At 39.4% G+C, this 19193-nt stretch overlaps 1 protein-coding gene across 4 annotated transcripts in view; it reads left to right on the top strand.

Moving 5' to 3' along the window:
• The window catches only part of CDK7 (cyclin dependent kinase 7), a 38954-nt gene that overhangs the window by 16954 nt on the left and 2807 nt on the right, over positions 1-19193 (top strand). For 3 of the 4 annotated variants that reach the window (XM_045075256.1, XM_004764504.3, XM_045075257.1), the window contains 4 exons: positions 11541-11627; positions 12866-13015; positions 16989-17136; positions 17540-17737. In XM_045075256.1, coding sequence (XP_044931191.1) covers positions 11541-11627; positions 12866-13015; positions 16989-17136; positions 17540-17568 — 414 coding nt within the window. In that variant the 3' untranslated portion in view covers positions 17569-17737. Of the gene's footprint in view, positions 1-11540; positions 11628-12865; positions 13016-16988; positions 17137-17539; positions 17738-19193 lie in introns of those variants that run through there. The other variant, XM_013062487.2, reaches the window with a different exon arrangement.

Raw genomic sequence — 19193 nt, 5'->3', positions numbered from 1 at the left:
CTCAGTGGGTAAAGCCGCTGCCTTCGGCTCAGGTCATGATCTCAGGGTCCTGGGATCGAGTCCCGCATCGGGCTCCAGGGAGCCTGCTTCCTCCTCTCTCTCTCTCTGCCTGCCTCTCCATCTACTTGTGATTTCTCTCTGTCAAATAAATAAAATCTTTAAAAAAAAAAAAAAGAAAGAATGAACAGGTTAGGGCGCCTGGGTGACTCAGTGGGTTAAGCCTCTAACTTCGGCTCAGGTCATGATCTCAGGGTCCTGGGATCGAATCCCGCATTGGGCTCTCTGCTCAGCAGGGAGCCTGCTTCCTCCTCTCTCTCTGCCTGCCTGCCTCTCTGCCTACTTGTGATCTCTGTTTGTCAAAAAAAAAAAAAAAAAAAAGAATGAACAGGTTAGAAGTGCGCCTTAAAGGTGTCTCAGTTGGTTATGTGTCCGACTCTTGATTTTGGCTCAGGTCATTATATCAGGGTCGTGTATAGCCTGCTTGGGATTCTCTCCCTCTTATCCCCACTGACACAGCTGTTCACACTCTCTCTGCTTAGTTCTTTCTATTTTTTTTTTTCAGATTTTATTTATTTATTTGAGAGATACAGTATGAGCAGGGGTGAGGGGCAGGAGGGAAAGGGAGAAGCAGACTCCTTGCTAAGTAGAGAACCTGATGAGGGACTTGACGCCAGGACTCTGGGATTGTGACCTGGGCTAGACACAGATGCTTAACCAACTCAGCCACCCGGGTACCCAAGTGGTAATTATATCTTAAAGATTTTTGAAATGGCAGGGCAAAACTCCCCCCACCATTATAAATTATCTTGAAAAAGATATATAAATGCCATTCTTGAAACTAGGAGATGCCCATTAATACCATGCCAGAGTTTGTAAAATGAAAAATGAAGACTGCTTAAATTTTACAGAAAAGGATGCCAACTAGAGGCAGTTTTGGCTTGACACACAGAATCCTTAAGTTGCTTAGTTATTGAGAAGCACCTGTGATCATTGATGACAATAATGAGTTTATAGGCGTAAAAACTGGAGTTGGTGGAAAAAAATTGTATACCGCGGTCAATTAATACCGCGGTCCCTCTGCATGTAAGCTAGGTCATTTCTGTTTGCCTAACTATACCTCCACTTTAAAACTCCACTGGAGATAGGCTTATTCTCTCAAGAAATTGAAACACAAATCTCCAGACATGAACGTCTGTATACTGAATAATAAAACCTTCAATTTAGTTCCCTGCAGCTCCCAGAACCTTGGTAGCCTTTGCAATAAGCTAGTAACTTTTCTTTTTAAGATATTATTTATTTATTTGACAGAGATCACAAGTAGGCAGAGAGAGAGGAAGGAAAGCAGGCTCCCTGCTAAGCAGAGAGCCCCATGTGGGGCTTGATCCCAGGACACTGGGATCATGACCTGAGCTGAAGGCAGAGGCTTTAGCCCACTGAGCCACCCAGGCGCCCAAGCTAGTAACTCTTTAACCCAGGCAAAAGATTAGAGAATCCTTTACTAGAAGATCTGAATGGTCCCAGAGAATAGACCCACAGAAAATTGGCATTAAACTCCCCACCCAATCTTTCTAGAGAACGCCTGTGAGTTCTAATCAGTGTTTTTAGTACCTTACCCTTGAATATGAATGGTTAGTCATGATTACCACATAGTTATCAAGGAATTCCAGATATTTAATGAAGGCTTCCAGTATAAGGATTACCAGGTAATTGGCAAGAATCATTAGATATTGGATGATGGGGTGGCTAAGTGGTTAAGCCTGCCTTCATTCAGGTCACAATCCCATGGTCGTAGAATCTAATCCTGCATCAGGCTCCTTGCTCAGTGGAGAGCCTGCTTCTCCCTCTGCCTGCTGCTCCCCCTCTCAAATAAATAAATATTTAAAAATGATACTTGATGAAAGGATTCAGTGTGAAAGACTGACAACGAAAGAAATTTGTAGGGGGATGACTGGGTCAGTCAGTCAATTAATTGTCTGCCTTTGATTCAGGTGGGACTGAGTCCCACTCAGGCTCCTTGCTCAGTGGGGAGTTTCCTTCTCCCTCTTCCTCTGCCCCCTCCCTGCTCATGCTCTTTCTCACTCACTCACTCACTCTCAAATAAATAAATAAAATCTTTAAAAAAAAATAAAGAAAGAAATTTGGGCAAAATAGGTAGCAGAAGAAATTTAATCCTCCATCTCTACCACACCTTCAGAGGACTAAGAGAACATACTCCATCTGTAAAACAAGAACATGATGCTCTATTACTAAAGGATCAGTTGAAGAATAAGGGAATCTTGAAAATTTTTATTAGGGTAACTAAAAGCAAACAGAGACAGTGGAAAGATTGGGAAAGTAAACTCGAGAATTCTTTCTTCAAGTAGGACTAAAAAATTAAGCTAATTTGATCCAGGTTTGATTGATTGATTGATCCAGGATTGATCCTAGAATATAATAAAAAAGAACAAAGAAAATGTAGGGTAGGGGCATCTGGGTGGCTCAGTGGGTAAAGCCTCTGCCTTTAGCTCAGGTCACGATCCCAGGGTCCTTGGATTGAGCCCCACATTGGGCTCTTCGCTCAGCAAGGAGCCTGCTTCCCCCTCATTCTTCTCTGCCTGCCTCTCTGCCTACTTGTGATCTCTGCCCAATAAATAAATAAAATCTTACTAGAATGAAAATGTAGGATAGGAAATTCACCAGAAAATAGCCTAGCATTGGTGGGTATGAACTGACTTAAAGTGCAACAAAGACTCTGCATAGTGAATGAAAAAAGACCCATGCCAAGGCATATTGTAAAATTTCAGAGGACCAGACTATAAGGAAAATACTTTATTTTCAAGAGAGGAAAAACAGAGCTTACCTAGAAACCATAATGAAGGGGCACCTGGGTGGCTCAGTGGGTTAAGCCGCTGCCTTCGGCTCAGGTCATGATCTCAGGGACCTGGGATCAAGTCCCACATAGGGCTCTCTGTTCAGCAGGGAGCCTGCTTCCCTCTCTCTCTCTCTGCCTGCCTCTCTGCCTGCTTGTGATCTATCTCTGTCAAATGAATAAATAAAAAATCTTAAAAAAAAAAAAAAAAGAAACCATAATGAAGGATTAGGGGGAAAGAATGGTTTCAGACTTCTCAACAGTAGCACTGAAATCCTAAGGGCAATAGAATACATTGTGAAGGAAAATAATTTCCAACCTAGAATTTTGTGCCCATTTGTATTTTTCAGTTAGCTTTTGAGAATAAATACAATTTATTACACTAAAAATTGTACATCTGCTTCCTTTCTTAGGAATTTATTTGAAGCTGTGCTCTACTATTACATGAGAGTAAATCAAGAGAAAGATGTGGGATCCAGAGAACATGAGATTGAACACAGAAAAGGGGTGAATAGAATTCCTCATTTAATAGTGAAAGGAAGTTCTGAAGAAGCAGGTGTGCATCAGGCCCAGAGAGAAAGTAGTCCATATTGAAGCAGAAGGGATGAGAGTTTCAGCAGGGGACTCTGGAGAGAAAAATGAGCCTCAGTGTACCCACAAACCAACTTCAACAGTTTTTGACACATGATCAGCTTTATTTATAATTCCCTCACATCACATTTTTAAGCCACAAATCCCAGATATTACGCCATTTTCTCCATATACTATTTCTCTAAAAGATTTTTTTCTCTAGAAGAATTTTTTTTTATCATAACCACAATACTGTTACCATCTGAAGAAAAGGAAGGATAAATCAGTACCTAGTCTGTGTTCAGATTTCCCACTTTTTTTTTTTTTAAAGATTTTATTTATTTATTTGACAGAAATCACAAGTAGTCGGAGAGGCAGGCAGAGAGAGAGAGAGGGAAGCAGGCTCCCCGCTGAGCAGAGAACCCGATGCGGGACTCGATCCCAGGACCCTGAGATCATGACCTGAGCCGAAGGCAGCGGCTTAACCCACTGAGCCACCCAGGCGCCCCAGATTTCCCACCTTTTCAGTCTTGGTAGTTTGTATGTTTCTAGGAATGCATCCATTTCTTCCAGATTGTCAAATCTGGTATATAGTTGCTCATAATATGTTCTTATAATTGATTATATTTCTTTTGTGTTGGTTGTGATCTTTCTTTCTTTCTTTTTTTTTTTTTTTTTTTTTCCAAAGATTTTATTTATTTATTTGACATAGAGAGCGAGATCAAGTAGGCAGAGGCAGGCAGAGAGAGAGGGGGAAGCAGGCTCCCTGCCAAGCAGAGAGCCCGATGTGGGGCTCGATCCAAGGACCCTGAGATCATGACCCGAGCTGAAGGCAGAGGCTTTAGCCCACTGAGCCACCCAGGCGCCCCTCTTTTTTTTTTTTTTTAAGATTTTATTTATTTATTTGACAGAGATCACAAGTAAGCAGAGAGGCAGGCAGAGAGAGAGGAGGAAGCAGGCTCCCCGCCGAGCAGAGAGCCCCATGTGGGGCTCGATCCCAGGACCCTGGGGTCATGACCCGAGCCGAAGGCAGAGGCTTAACCCACTGAGCCACCCAGGCGCCCCTCTTTCTTTCTTTTTTAAGATTTTATTTATTTGGCAGAGATCACAAGTAGGCAGAGAGGCAGGCAGGGAGAGAAAGGCAAGCAGGCCCGCCGCCAAGCAGAGAGCCCGATGCGGGGCTTGATCCCAGGACTCCGGGATCATGACCAGAGCCAAAGATAGAGGCCTTAATCCACTGAGCCACCTAGACGCCCCATGATCTCTTCTTCCATTCATGATTTTATTAATTTGGTTTTCCATTTCTGCTCCGATTTCTGCTCTGATCTTTATTATTTCTTTTTTTCTTGCTGGGTTTAGGCTTTCTTTGCTGTTCTTTCTCCAGCTCCTTTAGGTGTAGGGTAAGTTGTGTATTTGAGACCTTTCTTGTTTCTTGAGGAAGGCTTATGTTGCTATATAACTTACTCTTATGACTGCCTTTGCTTTATCCTGAAGATTTTGAACAGTTGTGTTTTCATTTTCGTTTGTTTCCATGAATTTTTAAATATTGTGTAAAAGATTTTATTTATTTATTTGACAGAGAGATCACAAGTAGGCAGAGAGGCAGGCAGAGAGAGAGGGAGGGGGAATCAGGCCTCCCCACTGAGCAAAAAGCTCGATGCGGGACTCAATCCTAGGACCCTGAGATCATGACTTGAGCTGAAGGCAGAGGCTTTAACCCACTGAGCCACTCAGGTGCCCTTAAATTTTTTTTTTTTAATGAATGGGTTGACCTATTCATTCTTTAGTAGGATGCTCTTTAGGCTCCATGTATTTGTGTTCTTTCCAACTTTCCTCTTGTGATTAAGTTCTAGTTTCAAGCATTGTTTTCTGAAAATATGCAGGGAATGATCCCAATCTTTTGGTTGAGACCTGATTTGTGACCCAGGATGTGATCTATTCTGGAGTTCCATGTGCAGTAGAGGAAAAAAAGTGCATTCTTTTGCTTTGGGGTGGAATGTTCTGAGTATATTTGTGTTGTCCATCTGGTCCATTGTGTCATTTAAAGCCTTTATTTCCTTCTTGATCTTTTGCTTGGATGATCTGTCCATTTCAGTGAGGGACGTGTTAAAGTCCCCTACTGTTACTGTGTTATTGTCAATGTGTTTCTTTGATTTTGTTATTAATAGGTTTATATAATTGGCTGCTCCTATGTTAGGGGCGTAGATATTTACAATTATTAGATCTTCTTGTTGAACAGACCTTTTACATATGATATAGTGTCCTTCCTCATCCCTTATAATAGTCTTTGGCTTAAAATCTAATTTATCTGATACAAAGATTGTCACCCCTGCTTTCTTTCGATGTCCATTAGCATGGTAGATGGTTTTCCACCTACTAAATCATTTTAAATGATTTTAAATCTGGAGGTGTCTTTGAGTCTAAAATGAGTTTCTTGCATAGACCATATCGATGGGTCTTGTTTGTTTGTTTTTTTTTTTTTTTTTTTTTTTTATCCATTCTGATACCCTGTGTCTTTTGATTGGGGCATTTAACCCCTTTACATTCAGGGTAACTATTGAAAGGTATGAATTTAGTGCCATTGTATTGCCTGTAAGGTGACTGTTACTGTATATTGTCTCTGTTTCTTTCTAGTCTATGTAACTTTTAGGCTCTCTCTTTACTTAGAGGACCTCTTTCAATATTTCCTGTAGGGCAAATTATTTTAGTTTTTATTTGTCCTGGAAGCTTTTTATCTCTCCTCCTATTCTCAATGACAGCCCAGCTGGATATAGTACTCTTGGCTGCATATTTTTCTCATTTCATGCTCTGAATATATCATGCAAGTCCTTTCTGGTCTGCCAGGTCTCTGTGGATAGGTCTGCCTATCTAATGTTTCAACCATTGTAGGTCCTCTCGTCTGAGCTGCTTTCAGGATTTTCTCTTTGTGTCTGACACTTGGAAGTTTTACTGTTAGACCAGGGGGTGTTGACCTATTTTACTGATTTTGAGGAGGGTTCTCTGTGCCTGCTGGATTCCGATGCATGTTTCCTTCCTCATATTAGGGATGTTCTCTGCTGTAATTCGCTCCAGTATATCTTTTCCCCCTCTCTTTCTGCTTCTCCTGGGATCCCAATTATTCTAATACTGTTTCATCTTATGGTATGTATCACTTATCTCTTGAATTCTTCCCTCATGATTGAGTAGTTGTTCACCTCTCTTTTTCTCAGCTTCTTTTTTTTTTTTTTTTTAAGATTTTATTTATTCATTTGAAAGGCAGAGATTACAAGTAGGCAGAGAGAGAGAGGAGGAAGCAAGCTCCCCACTGAGTAGAGAGCCCGATGTGGGGCTCGATCCCAGGACTCTGAGACCATGACCTGAGCCGAAGGCAGAGGCTTTAACCCACTGAGCCACCCAGGCGCCCCTTTCTCAGCTTCTTCTTCATCATTTGGTCTTCTGTATCACTAATTCTTTTCTTCTGCCTCATTTATCCTAGGAGTTAGAGCCTACATTTTTTTATTGCACCTCATTAAAATTTTGATTTCATTTTGGTTAGATTTTAGTTCTTTTATTTTTCTAGAAAGGAATTCTCCAGCTAGTATCTTTATAATCGTCATTCTGAACTCTAGTTTGACATCTTTGTAATGTCCCTATTGATTAAGTCCCTTGCGGTCAGTACTGCCTCTTGTTTTGTTTTGTTTTTTCTTTAAGTTTTTCCGTTGTGTCATTTTGTCCAGAGAATAGATGAATGAGAGAACAAAATGTTAAAAGGTAACAACTACCCTCGAAAAACAAACATTAAAAAATCAGAAGAGAAATGAAATCGGGGAGGAAGAAAGGGGAAAGAAAAAGAAGAATGTGATCAGGCTGGTGAACAGAGCAGAGCCACACACTAGATTTTGGCTGTATCTTGGTCTATTAAAGGAAACCGCCTCCCAAAATTTTAAGGAAAGAAAATCATGTATATATTTAAAGGAAAGAAAATCAAGTGTGTGTGTATATACACACACATATACATATACATACTTACACACACAAAATAAAGGTAAATATGATGAAAGGATGGAATATGACTGTAAAGATGAAAATTTTAAAAAAAGAATTGATAAGTTTATTGAAAAAATAAAGAAAAAAAAGTTAAAAAAAAATAATGTGACCAAGCGGGAGACTAGAACAAAGCCATATACTAGATTTAGGATATATTTTGGTCTTTTAGAAGAAACTGTATCTCGGCTTAAATAAACCGAGTTGCAATTTAAAAAAAAAAAAGAAACTATATCTCAAAATTTTAAATAAAGAAAAACGGATATATACACAAAAAATAAGGTTAAATATAATGAAGAGATAGAATATGACTATAAAAATGAAAATTAAAGGGACGCCTGGGTGGCTCAGTTGGTTAAGCAGCTGCCTTCGGCTCAGGTCATGATCCCAGCGTCCTGGGATCGAGTCCCACATCGGGCTCCTTGCTCGGCGGGGAGCCTGCTTCTCCCTCTGCCTCTGCCTGCCATTCTGTCTGCCTGTGCTTGCTCTCTCCCCCTCTCTCAATCTGATAAATAAATAAAATCTTTAAAAAAAATGAAAATTAAAAATTTTTAAAAAGTAATTGATATGGTAGGATGGTTAAAATGGGAAAGAGGAAAAATTAAATAAAAATAGAAAAAAAACAAGGAAAATTTTAAAAATCAACTTTGAAAGACAAAAGAATCTTGGGGAAAAAGCCATAAATTCTATGTGCTGTACTCCCTAACGCTGGAGTTTTTCAGTTCACATTGATCGGCATACTTGGTCTTGCCCAGATGTTCTTGCTGATCTTCTAGGGGTGGGGTTGTTGCAGTGATTCTCAAATGTCTTTGCCCTAGGCAGAATTGCTCCATCCTTGCCAGCGGCTAGGCTAAATAATCTGCTCAGGTTTGCTTTTCGGTAGCTTTCATTCCTCGAAAGCTTTCTGTACAGCTGTACAGCTGTGGAGGACAGGAATGAAAATGGCAGCCTCTCAATATCTAGCCCTGGAGGAGCCGAGAGCTCGGGGCTCCCCCGTCAGTGATCCCTCAGAGAAAAGCAGTCAATCACACCTGTCTCCCTGGTCTCCGTAGGCACTTTCTGCTTGCCCAGCCTGTGATCGAGCGTTTTTATCTCTGACACACAGCCCCGTTTGGAGTTTCCAAACCCAGACGATTCCTGCAGCGCATTCCAATGCTGCTTCTCCCTGGGGAGGAAGGGAAGTCTCCCAGGATCTGCCACTTGTTGAGTCCCTATTCAAAGAGCAGTTGCCTGACTGTACCTCGGATCCAGTTTATGGTAACAGCAAGCTGAGAGCCCACTCCTTGGCTCCATGTCTGCAGCTGGCTTCCCTGCTCCGATACTTGGGAACTCTGCCTCACTCTGGCACCCCCGGTCTTTCTGTGACCCTAAGGGTCCTGAGACCACACTGTTCCAGCAAGGATTCCATCCCCCCGCTTAGCCACTGGAGTGATGTCCCTTAGTGGAACAGACTTCTAAAACTTCTGATTTTGTGCTCTGCTGCTTTGTCATTTGCTGAGGCTCCCTCCATGGTCTGTCTTCCTGTATATCACCTTGGATTCTCTTTTTTGCATGTCTACCCTTCCAGAAAGTGGTCACTGTTCTGTTCATAGATTTGCTGCTGTTCTTTTCTCTTCTGTCTCCTGTTGAGTTTGTAGGTGTTCAGAATGGTTTGATAACTATCTAGCCGAATACCTGGGACTAGGTAAAATTTAGGTCTCCTACTGCTCCACCACCTTGCTCCTCCCTCGATGAGGGTCCTTTTTTTCAGATTTTTTCCTTTTTTTTAAGATTTTTATTTATTTATTTGAGAGAGCACAAGTGGTGGCGGGGAGCAAAGGGAAAGGGAGAAACAGATTCCCAGCTGCACAGGGAGCTCAACATTGGACCTGATCCTGTGGCCCTGGGATCATGACCAGAGCTAAAGGGAGATGCTGAACCAATTGAGCCACCCAGGCCCCCCTCTTCAGATCTCATAGTTTATTTTAGTAGTCTTCAAAGTAAAAACATTAGCATGCCTAAAAATATTCATGCAGTGTTAATAAAACTTCAGGTTTCTTTTTTTGGATACACATTTCATATACATAATAGTCTAGTGTTATACATAGGGATTATATTAAATCTGGATCCAGTCAGAAAATAGAAACCACACATTAAAAAGGGAAGTTTAATATTAAGAATTAACTATGGTTATCGATTGGAATAATGAAGGATTGACTAATAAAAAGTAATGAGAGGGGTTCTTGCATGGTGCATATGGTTAAGTGATTCTTGATTTCTTCTCAGGGTTGTGAGACTGAGCCCCACAGTGGGCTCTGCTCAGTGCCGCATCTGCTTAAGACTCTCTCTCCTCTCCCTCCCCCCTTCATGAGTTTGAGTTCTGTCTCTCTCTAAAATAAATAAAACAAAGAAGAAAAGGTAAAGAGACTATTTTATAGTATATAAGAGTAGACAAAAGGAGCAGCCACCCTAGGACTAATACAGAGCACCCAAGGAAGAGGACCCAGGGACTGAATTCTAGACGTTGTAATGCGCAGAGTGTGGCTCACTGATGATAGAGAAGTTGCTGTAGAGCTGTGTTGGCAGAACTTGTTGAAATTCTGTCTTGCATGCAGAGGAAAGCTCTTCTGTAGAAGGTGGTTTTCTGGAGGCACTCTGCTACACAACTCTCTGTAGAGGGAAGCTGCTCTGTGCATTGGGCACTGAAGAAACTGCCAACATTTGTGGGAACCTGTTGGTAGTGAAGCTGAGAGTGCCGCAGGAGAGGGGCATACAGGCTAGAGCCAGGAAGCAAAAGTCTTCCTATAGTGTTTATCCAGCAGCATCTGCTGACCGCTTCAGCTGGCAAAAGTAAAACATTGAAAGGCCCAAATCTATTTTCTTAGAAAACTCAAAATGGATGAGCTTGGAATTGATAATTGGCAGAATTAAATGCTTTTTTGGCAGGGGTTGGTGCTGGTGGTGGTAGTAGTTGACAGTAATAGAAATGTGGGAAAGCTGGTACTTAATTTCATTTTCTCATTGAGCTGGTAAATTTTTTAAGGCCTGTAATAGTATGAAAAGTCTCTCTTCACAGAGCAAACTCTTTTTTACTCTCCTATATATTTATGAAGATGTTTGAGGATGAATTGGAAAATAATGTATATAGCAAGGATTTTAATTATTTACTAGTTTCTGACTTTTAACTTATCATTTGTCCTTTAAAGTTTGCCATTATACTTCTTCAGAGAAATAGTATGCCAAGATATTATTTAAATAAGATTGTAATATAGATGTCCTTCTGCCTGCCAGCCTTTGCTCCCGTACTTTTTTTTTTTAAGGCAGAAACAGAGAGAGGGGTAGCAGGCTCCCCACCAGGCAGAGAGCCCAGTGCGGGGCTCGATCCCAGGACCGTATCATGACCGGAGCCAAAGGCAGAGGCTTAACCCACTGAGCCATCCAGGCGCCCCTGTTCCTATACTTTAGCTAGAAAAATTTTTCTCCATCTTAACACTTTTCCACCGGCTAACTCTTTCATTTTTCAACTTTCACTGGTTGGTTCTTCCTCTAGGAAACCTTCCTTGGCTTTTGTAGAGTAGGGTAGGTGCTGTTTTGTGTATGCTAGGATCCTGTGCTCTCCCTGAAAACATCATCTGGGCGATGCCCCTTTAGTTGTACTACCAACATTCCCCCACAGCCACCCCAGGGGAGAGCAAGAAGTGTCTTGTTCACTTCCTTTTTCTTTTTTTTTTAAAGTATGTTCCACACCCAGCATGGAACCGGGTGTGGGGCTTGAAGTCTCAACCCTGAGATCAAGACTTGAGCTGAGATCAAAAGTTGGACACTCAACTGACCGAGGCACTCAAGTGTCTTTGTCTTGTTCCCTACTTTAAATGCCTAGAGTTTAATTAATTACCACATACTTATTATATAATGTTTATTAAAGATTTGTGGAGTGAATACAATGGGAAACACAGTGCTCTTCATTTGATTAGCAGCAGTAGGATCTACTGCCACATCTAGTATACCTCAGACTTCATTTTTATTTTTGTTACAGCTTAGTTTTTTTATGGAATTTGTAGTATTATTTGTATATCTATTATAAACGACCTTGAAATACCTACATCTCACTCTCTTCCAGGTTCCTTTTTTGCCAGGAGATTCAGACCTTGATCAACTAACAAGAATATTTGAAACTTTGGGCACACCAACTGAAGAACAGTGGCCAGTAAGCTTTCATACATGTTCTTTGAAATTTTGTTACGACTCTGATGCTGTCATGTAGGTATTACTTAAAGAAATGTATTCATTTTCTTAAGTTACTAGTAATACATACTTTGAAAAATTTATGTCAAATAGAAAGTTAAAATTGTGGTATACTGTCCAGCCTCCTTTGTACATGTTGCCCTTTCTCCATCCCAATAATTCCCATCCCAGGGTTTATCACTGTCAGTTTGGTAGAAAATCTTGCTGTGAGGATAAATACACAAGCATATAAACATAGAGTTGCATTTTCTGTCTTTTCTTTAATAAAAATGGGATCATACCATATAATTTTTTTTGCAACCAACTTGCTCTTTTTTTTTTTAAATAAGATTTTATTTATTTATTTAACCGAGAGAGACACAGCGAGAGGGAAAACAAGCAGAGGGTAGTGGGAGGAGAAACAGGCTTCCTGCTGAGCAGGGAACCTGATGCAGGGCTTGATCCCAGGACCCCAAGATAATGACCTGAGCTAAAGGCAGACGCTTAACTGACTGAGCCACCCAGGCACCCCTCACTTGTTTATTCTTAAAATTGTAATCCTTTAGATTTTCCTTCCTCTTATAGCCCTATCTCCTGAGAATAAATAATAGAAAAGAGACATTTTAATCAGACTTCATCTTCTGATTGAAACTGTGGTATACAAATTTTTTCAAGCTCTGAATAGCTATAGGAGTCTCAGCAGGGGTTAGAGTAACCAGCTTAACCTTGCCGTAGTACCAGAATGGCTAAGTCATAGCAGCGTTCACAGTACAAGGTCTTCTCCACAAGATTACGAATAAACTGGGCCATGGTTCCAGGATGGAAAGTCCAGTGCGCAGGACAGTCACTGAATCTGACCAAATGATTTTTTTTTAAGTTTTTATTTTTTTATTTTATTTTTTTAAATATTTTATTTATTTATTTGACAGACAGAGATCACAAGTAGACAGAGAGGCAGGCAGAGAGAGAGAGGGAAGCAGGCTCCCTGCTGAGCAGAGAGCCCGATGAGGGACTCTATCCCAGGACCCTGAGATCATGACCTGAGCTGAAGGCAGCGGCTTAAACTACTGATCCACCCAGGTGCCCTGACCAAATGATTTTTGACAATGGTGCAAAGCAGTTCGATGGAAATCATTACATTCTCCATTTGACAGTTTTAGTTCTTCATCTGAGAGCTATATGCCTTTCAGTCCCTAAGTTTGAATTATAAATATTTTACAGGACATGTGTAGTCTTCCAGATTTCGTGACATTTAAGAGTTTTCCTGGAATCCCGTTACAACACATCTTCATTGCAGCAGGAGACGACTTGCTAGATCTCATACAAGGCTTATTCTTATTCAACCCGTGTACTCGAATTACAGCGACACAGGTATCTTAGCATATCTTTCTTTTAATAGGAAATACGGGAATCTTAATTCTGGCATAGATAAAATAAAAGTAGAATTTCTTGAGATTTTTTACCATTCTTTAAATACTGTAAAGATGTGTTTTAGTTTTAAGGAATAACAAATTTTATCTTGTCCCCAAGCTACAAGCTGTTCAGACTGGTATTAAATTACATCATGTACACACAACAACAGGAGAATTTACTTTTGTTAAGGAACGTATAAATACATATTTATTTCATAATTAATTGGCTTTCAAGTAGTATACCTAGAGAAGAAAAAATAAGAAGCATTCTGTATTTGTTAAAATAATGGTTGTGCTAAGCTTAATGCCAAAAGTGTTTCGGTTTTTTTCCCCATGAAATGCAGTTCCAATATCCATGCTAATCATTGTCATAGTCAGAAAATGATAATGGGGAAGAAAATAATACAGTTCTTCTTCCTTTCTTTCTTAAAGATTTTATTTTTAAGTAATCTCTATACCCTACATGGGGCTCAAACTCAAAACCCCGAGATCAAGAGCTGCATGCTCTTCTGACTGAACAAGCCAGGCACCCCAAAAATTGTATAATTTTTTTTGTTTTTTTTTTAAGATTTTATTTATTTGACACAGCACAAGGAGGGATAGAGGTAGACAGATGGAGAGGGAGAAGCAGGTTCCCTGCCAAGCTGAGAGCCCACCATGCAGCCCTTGACCTGAGCCAAAGGTAGACACAACCAGCTGAGCAATCTAGGCACCCTGTATAGTTCTTGATACAACTTATGCTTACAAGAGATTGAAAGATACTCCAAACAGAACAGACATTGATACTGACCCTTGTTTAAGGGAAATAGGAATCAAACTCAAAAAAAATTAGGGAGACCAAGAATGTCTGCTCTTATTTTTTTTTTTTTTTTTAAGATTTTATTTATTTATTTGACAGAGAGAAATCACAAGTAGGTAGAGAGGCAGGCAGAGAGAGAGGAGGAAGCAGGCTCCCCGCCGAGCAGAGAGCCCGATGCGGGACTCGATCCCAGGACCCTGAGATCATGACCTGAGCCGAAGGCAGCGGCTTAACCACTGAGCCACCCAGGCGCCCCGAATGTCTGCTCTTATAAAAGAAGAGAAAAATGTTACCAAACAAAAAAATAAAAGCCCTATAGATTGGTGGGGCAGGGGCGGAATCAATTTTCTTTGTCTCAAAAATAAGCACAAGACAAAAAAGGACAGTGTCACAAACATTTAAAATTGGGGCAGGGAAATGCAGGAATGCATCACAGTACAATGATTAGAGTTCATAAAGTAAGACTGATTAAAATGAAATGTCCCGGGGCACCTGGGTGGCTCAGTGGGTTAAGCCGCTGCCTTCGGCTCAGGTCATGATCTCAGGGTCCTGGGGTCGAGTCCCGCATCGGGCTCTCTGCTCAGCAGGGAGCCTGCTTCCCCTCTCTCTCTCTGTCTGCCTCTCCATCTACTTGTGATTTCTCTCTATCAAATAAATAAATAAAATCATTAAAAAAAAAAATGAAATGTCCCAAGTCTTCATATTTAACAAACCATGTTAATGTACATTATACCAAGGATTCAAAGGGATTTTTTTTTCACTTAAGTTTATTATAAGCTACCAAATCATTGTCTAATGCATTTCTTTCTTTCTTAATTTTTTTTTTAAGATTTTATTTATTTATTTGTCAGAGAGAGAGAGCACACAAGCAGGCAGAGTGGCAGGCAGAGGCTCCCTGCGGAGCAAGGAGCCCAATGAGGGATTCGATCCCAGACCCGGGGTTCATGACCTGAGCTGAAGGCAGCAGCTTAACCAACTGAGCCACCCAGGCGCCCCATAATGCATTTATTTCTATAGGCCATCTGTTTTTGGCAGTATATAATGCTACATTAATACATATATGCTAGATATTTTACCATCAGAATTTCTTTTCTGATTTCAAACAAATATCTCATTATTACCTTTCCACCTTTATACATATACTTATTACCTCCATCAAAAGAAACTTGAGACTAGGTCACATTATCTAGAAAGTTGTTTTCCTTAGTAGTAAAACTCAAAATTTATAGAAAAATACTAATTGTGACAACTTATGTGTGTTTTATTGTGATAGAATGCATTTTTATTTTATTTTATTTTATTTAGATTTTATTTATTTATTTGACAGACAGAGATCACAAGCAGGCAGAGAGGCAGGGGGAGAGAGAGAGGGGGAAGCAGGCTCCCTGCCGAGCAGAGAGCCTGATGTGGGGCTCGATCCCAGCGTCCTGGGATCAAGTCCCACATCGGGCTCCTGCTTCTCCCTCTGCCTCTGCCTGCCATTCTGTCTGCCTGTGCTCGCTCTCTCCCCCTCTCTCTCTCTGATAAATAAATAAAATCTTTAAAAAAAAATTAAAAAAAAAAAAAAGATTTTATTTAGGGGTAGGGGTGCCTGGGTGGCTCAGTGGGTTAAAGCCTCTGACTTTGGCTCAGGTCATGATCCCAGGGTCCTGGGATCGAGCCCCACATCGGGCTCTCTGCTGGGCAGGGAGCCTGCTTCCCCCTCTCTCTCTTTCCCTACCTCTCTGCCTGCTTGTGATCTCTGTCAAATAAATAAATAAAATCTTAAAAAAAAAAAAAAAAGATTTTATTTATTTATTTGACAGACAGAGATCACAAGTAGGCAGAGAGAGAGGAGGAAACAGGCTTCCCGCTAAGCAGAGAGCTCGATGTGGGGCTCGATCCCAGGACCCTGGGATCATGACCTGAGCCGAAGGCAGAGGCTTTAACCCACTGAGCCACCCAGGCACCCCTTAGAATGCATTTTTAAAAACATGTTCTGGCTCGTGCATATCTGTCTTAAAGTTGGAATGAGATAATGTTCCTTTCTTAGATCTCTGATATCTCAGAATTAGTTTAATTTACTTATGGAACTTCTTGATTTGGAAGAAATACTGTAGAAATTGAACTCTTTTGAAGTTAGGAATCTCTAAATTATTACTGCAAATAATAGAATGTGGGAGGAAATGCTTGAAAAGTTTATATGGACTTTTTTATATTCCTGAAAGGATTTTCCAAAAGGAATATTGTGGCTATAGGATACAAATAAATTATGAATTTGACTAGTTTATCATTTAGAATAAAACTATTTTTATTGGGAAAAAAAAAACACAAAATTATTTTTTTTTAATTTTGGACCAAAGTAAAGGAAATACTGTATCATAGAACACCTAGCAGGTAGAATATAGAAATAACATTGTGCAATTCCTTCCAAGTAAAATTTTTAATAATTTGCAGTGGATTGTTGGATTTTAACACATTGTTTCCAACCTTTTGCATCATTAAAAAAAATTTATTTTCAGGAATTTATTTACATGATTTGGAATTTGAATACATATAGATGTTGTGACAAACTTTGAAGTTCTTTTTAAGTATGTTTCTCTCTTTATGTGTTGAACTATAGAGCCCCTAAAGTGTAGAGAGCTGAGTTATACCATGTCTTACTAAGGATTTTTCATATTTAGTATTTTGTACAATGTCTTATTAAGGATTTTTCATATTTAGTATAGGCTGTTTAACTGAGGAAAAGTTAGAAGGTACTGTCTTTTTTTTTTTTTAAAGTTTTATTTATTTATTTGACAGACAGAGATCACAAGTAGGCAGAGAGTCAGTCAGAGAGAGGGGAAAGCAGGCTCCCTGCTGAGCAGAGAGCCCCATGTGATGAGGGGTTTGATCCCAGCACCCTGAGATCATGACCTGAGCTGAAAGCAGTAACCCACTGAGCCACCCAGGTGCCCCTGTAGTGTCTTTTTCTTACGGTAATAGAATTACCCGCTGATCTTAAGCTATTATATATTTATTTATAGTAGTTTGCTCATCTAAACTCTTGAAATCAATTTCGTTTTGGAAGTGGGGTATTCATATAGTGTTTTTAATATTCCCAACAATTCTGGAAGTTAGATTTTCTTAATAACAGTATCTTCCATTTTTCAAGGCATTGAAAACTAAGTATTTCAGTAATCGGCCAGGGCCGACACCTGGATGTCAGCTGCCAAGACCAAACTGTCCTTTGGAAACTTTAAAGGAGCAGTCAAATCCAGTTGTAGCAACAAAACGGAAGAGAACACAGGCCTTAGAACAAGGTAAAACTTCCATTTTCATAAGAAATGAAATGAATTCAGAAAACTCCAAGTAGGTAGTATATAGCTAGTGACCGAGGGGCAGCTAAGAAATGTAGATTGTGAGCTATTTCGTAAGTGTGGTAGAGAATGTGGTATTTTAGCAATATTTGTTTCCACTGAAAATAATTAAATCAAGCTTTTTAAAAGGAGATGGGCTCTTTTGGAGTATACATCAGAGTTGCGAGAACTTACTAGTATGTACCTTATTTTCTTTTAAGTTTTTATTGATGTATTGTATGCTTATTGTTAAATAAGTATTACTAGCAAACCAAAGCAGGTAAAATGAATGTAGTTGGAATGCAGTGACTGGTTAGAATTGCCTTAAGATTAAATGTGAACAACCTCGTTTTTTTTTTTCACCTAGGAGGATTACCCAAGAAGCTAATTTTTTAGTTACAGAGATCACTGGACAGTATTTTACTACTGAAGGAAATAGTCAAAAAAGCAAATAATGGAGAAATAGTAAACATTAAGTAAATGCTGTAGAAGGAATTTGTAAATACTCCACACATGTAAAATATGTAAAACTGGATTATTTTTATTAAATTTATTTTAAAACAAACTTAATTCTGATTTTTCTGGTGAGAGTGCAAAAGTAAGATTAAGTTCAGTTCTTTGAAATGTAGAATTGAAAATGCATTAAGGAAACCTTAATAAAAATAATCATCAGTTACTTTGGTGAGTTGGCCCATATAGCATCACAGATATGTAGTAGCAGGGGTAGTATTCAAAAACAGAGGAAGTAGTAGAAATGTTGCATATACCTGCTACCTAGAGCTAACAAATGTTGATATGCTAAATAGGAAAGAAAGAAGAAAAAATTACAAATGAAATTGAGCTCCCTTTAATATATCATTCCATTCTTTTCCTTTTTACCTTCCCAAAAGGAGAGTGACTCTCAGGAAATGAGTGTGTCCTTCCATGATTTTATACTGCTATTTTATAAAAATTCATGTAGTAATATACCATATTGTTAAAATTTTATGAGTGATAGACTGTATATCTTGTAATTTTTTTTTTTACTCAAAACTTTTAAAATCCCTTCCATGTTAATACACATAAATCTAGCTTAGTATCTGTTTAATATATAAAAATATATATGTAACACTACATATTCATGTTTTATGGATTATTTTTCTTGTATTACATAAAAATTACCATAAGTATAGCACTTTAAAATTACACAAATGTACTGACTCACAGTTCTGTAAGCCAGATGTCTGACCTGGCCCAGCTGTGTTTCTTGCATAGGTCCAAATAGAGGTGTCAGTTGAATGGTTCTCTTTTCTGAGTTTCTAGGGAGGAATTGGCTTATAAGCTCATTCAGTTCATGTAATTTTAATGCACACGCTTCCTGTCCTGGTTAGCTATTAGCCAGGGGCCTTTCCCAGCTTCTTAAGCAGTCCACATGCCTCGTCACATGGCATTCTCCATCTGTACACCAACAGCTATGCTTAGAATCTGTTTGGTTTCCTTGTCTGCTACAAGAGAGAAAACTGTTTTCTTTAAAAAGACAAAAGAGATGACATCAAAATTTAAAATGTCTATCAATGGAGTGATAAGCACAGAGTGAAAAGAACAGTAGAAATTATTTCTGAATCATATATCTGATAAAAGATAGCTCAACAATAAAAAAAAATTTATTAAAAAATGGGCAAAGGACTTGAATAGACATTTCACCAAAGATAATGTATAAATGGCCAATAAGCACATGAAAAAGGCGCTCAATGTCACTAATCATTAGGGAAATGCAAGTCAAAACCACAATGAGATATCACTTCATACCTGTTAGGATCTCTACTATCCCCCCCTCAAAAAAATCCCAGAAGGTAACAAGTGATGGTGAGGAGGTGGAGAAATTGGGACCCTTGTGGATTTTTGGTTGGAATGTAAAATGGTGTCTGCTATGGAAAACTGTGACCTGTCCTTAAAAAATTTTAAAGAGCATTTTCATATGATCTAGCAGTTTCATTTGAGTATATATGTCCTAAGATTGAATGCAGAGTCTCAAATATACA

This window comes from Mustela putorius, unplaced genomic scaffold (assembly GCF_011764305.1).
Source record: "Mustela putorius furo isolate JIRA1106 unplaced genomic scaffold, ASM1176430v1.1 tig00000145_pilon_pilon_pilon, whole genome shotgun sequence".
Lineage (NCBI taxonomy): Eukaryota > Metazoa > Chordata > Mammalia > Carnivora > Mustelidae > Mustela > Mustela putorius.
The sequence above is the reverse complement of the archived record's forward strand: the minus strand, read 5'-3'. Positions and strand labels throughout refer to the sequence as shown.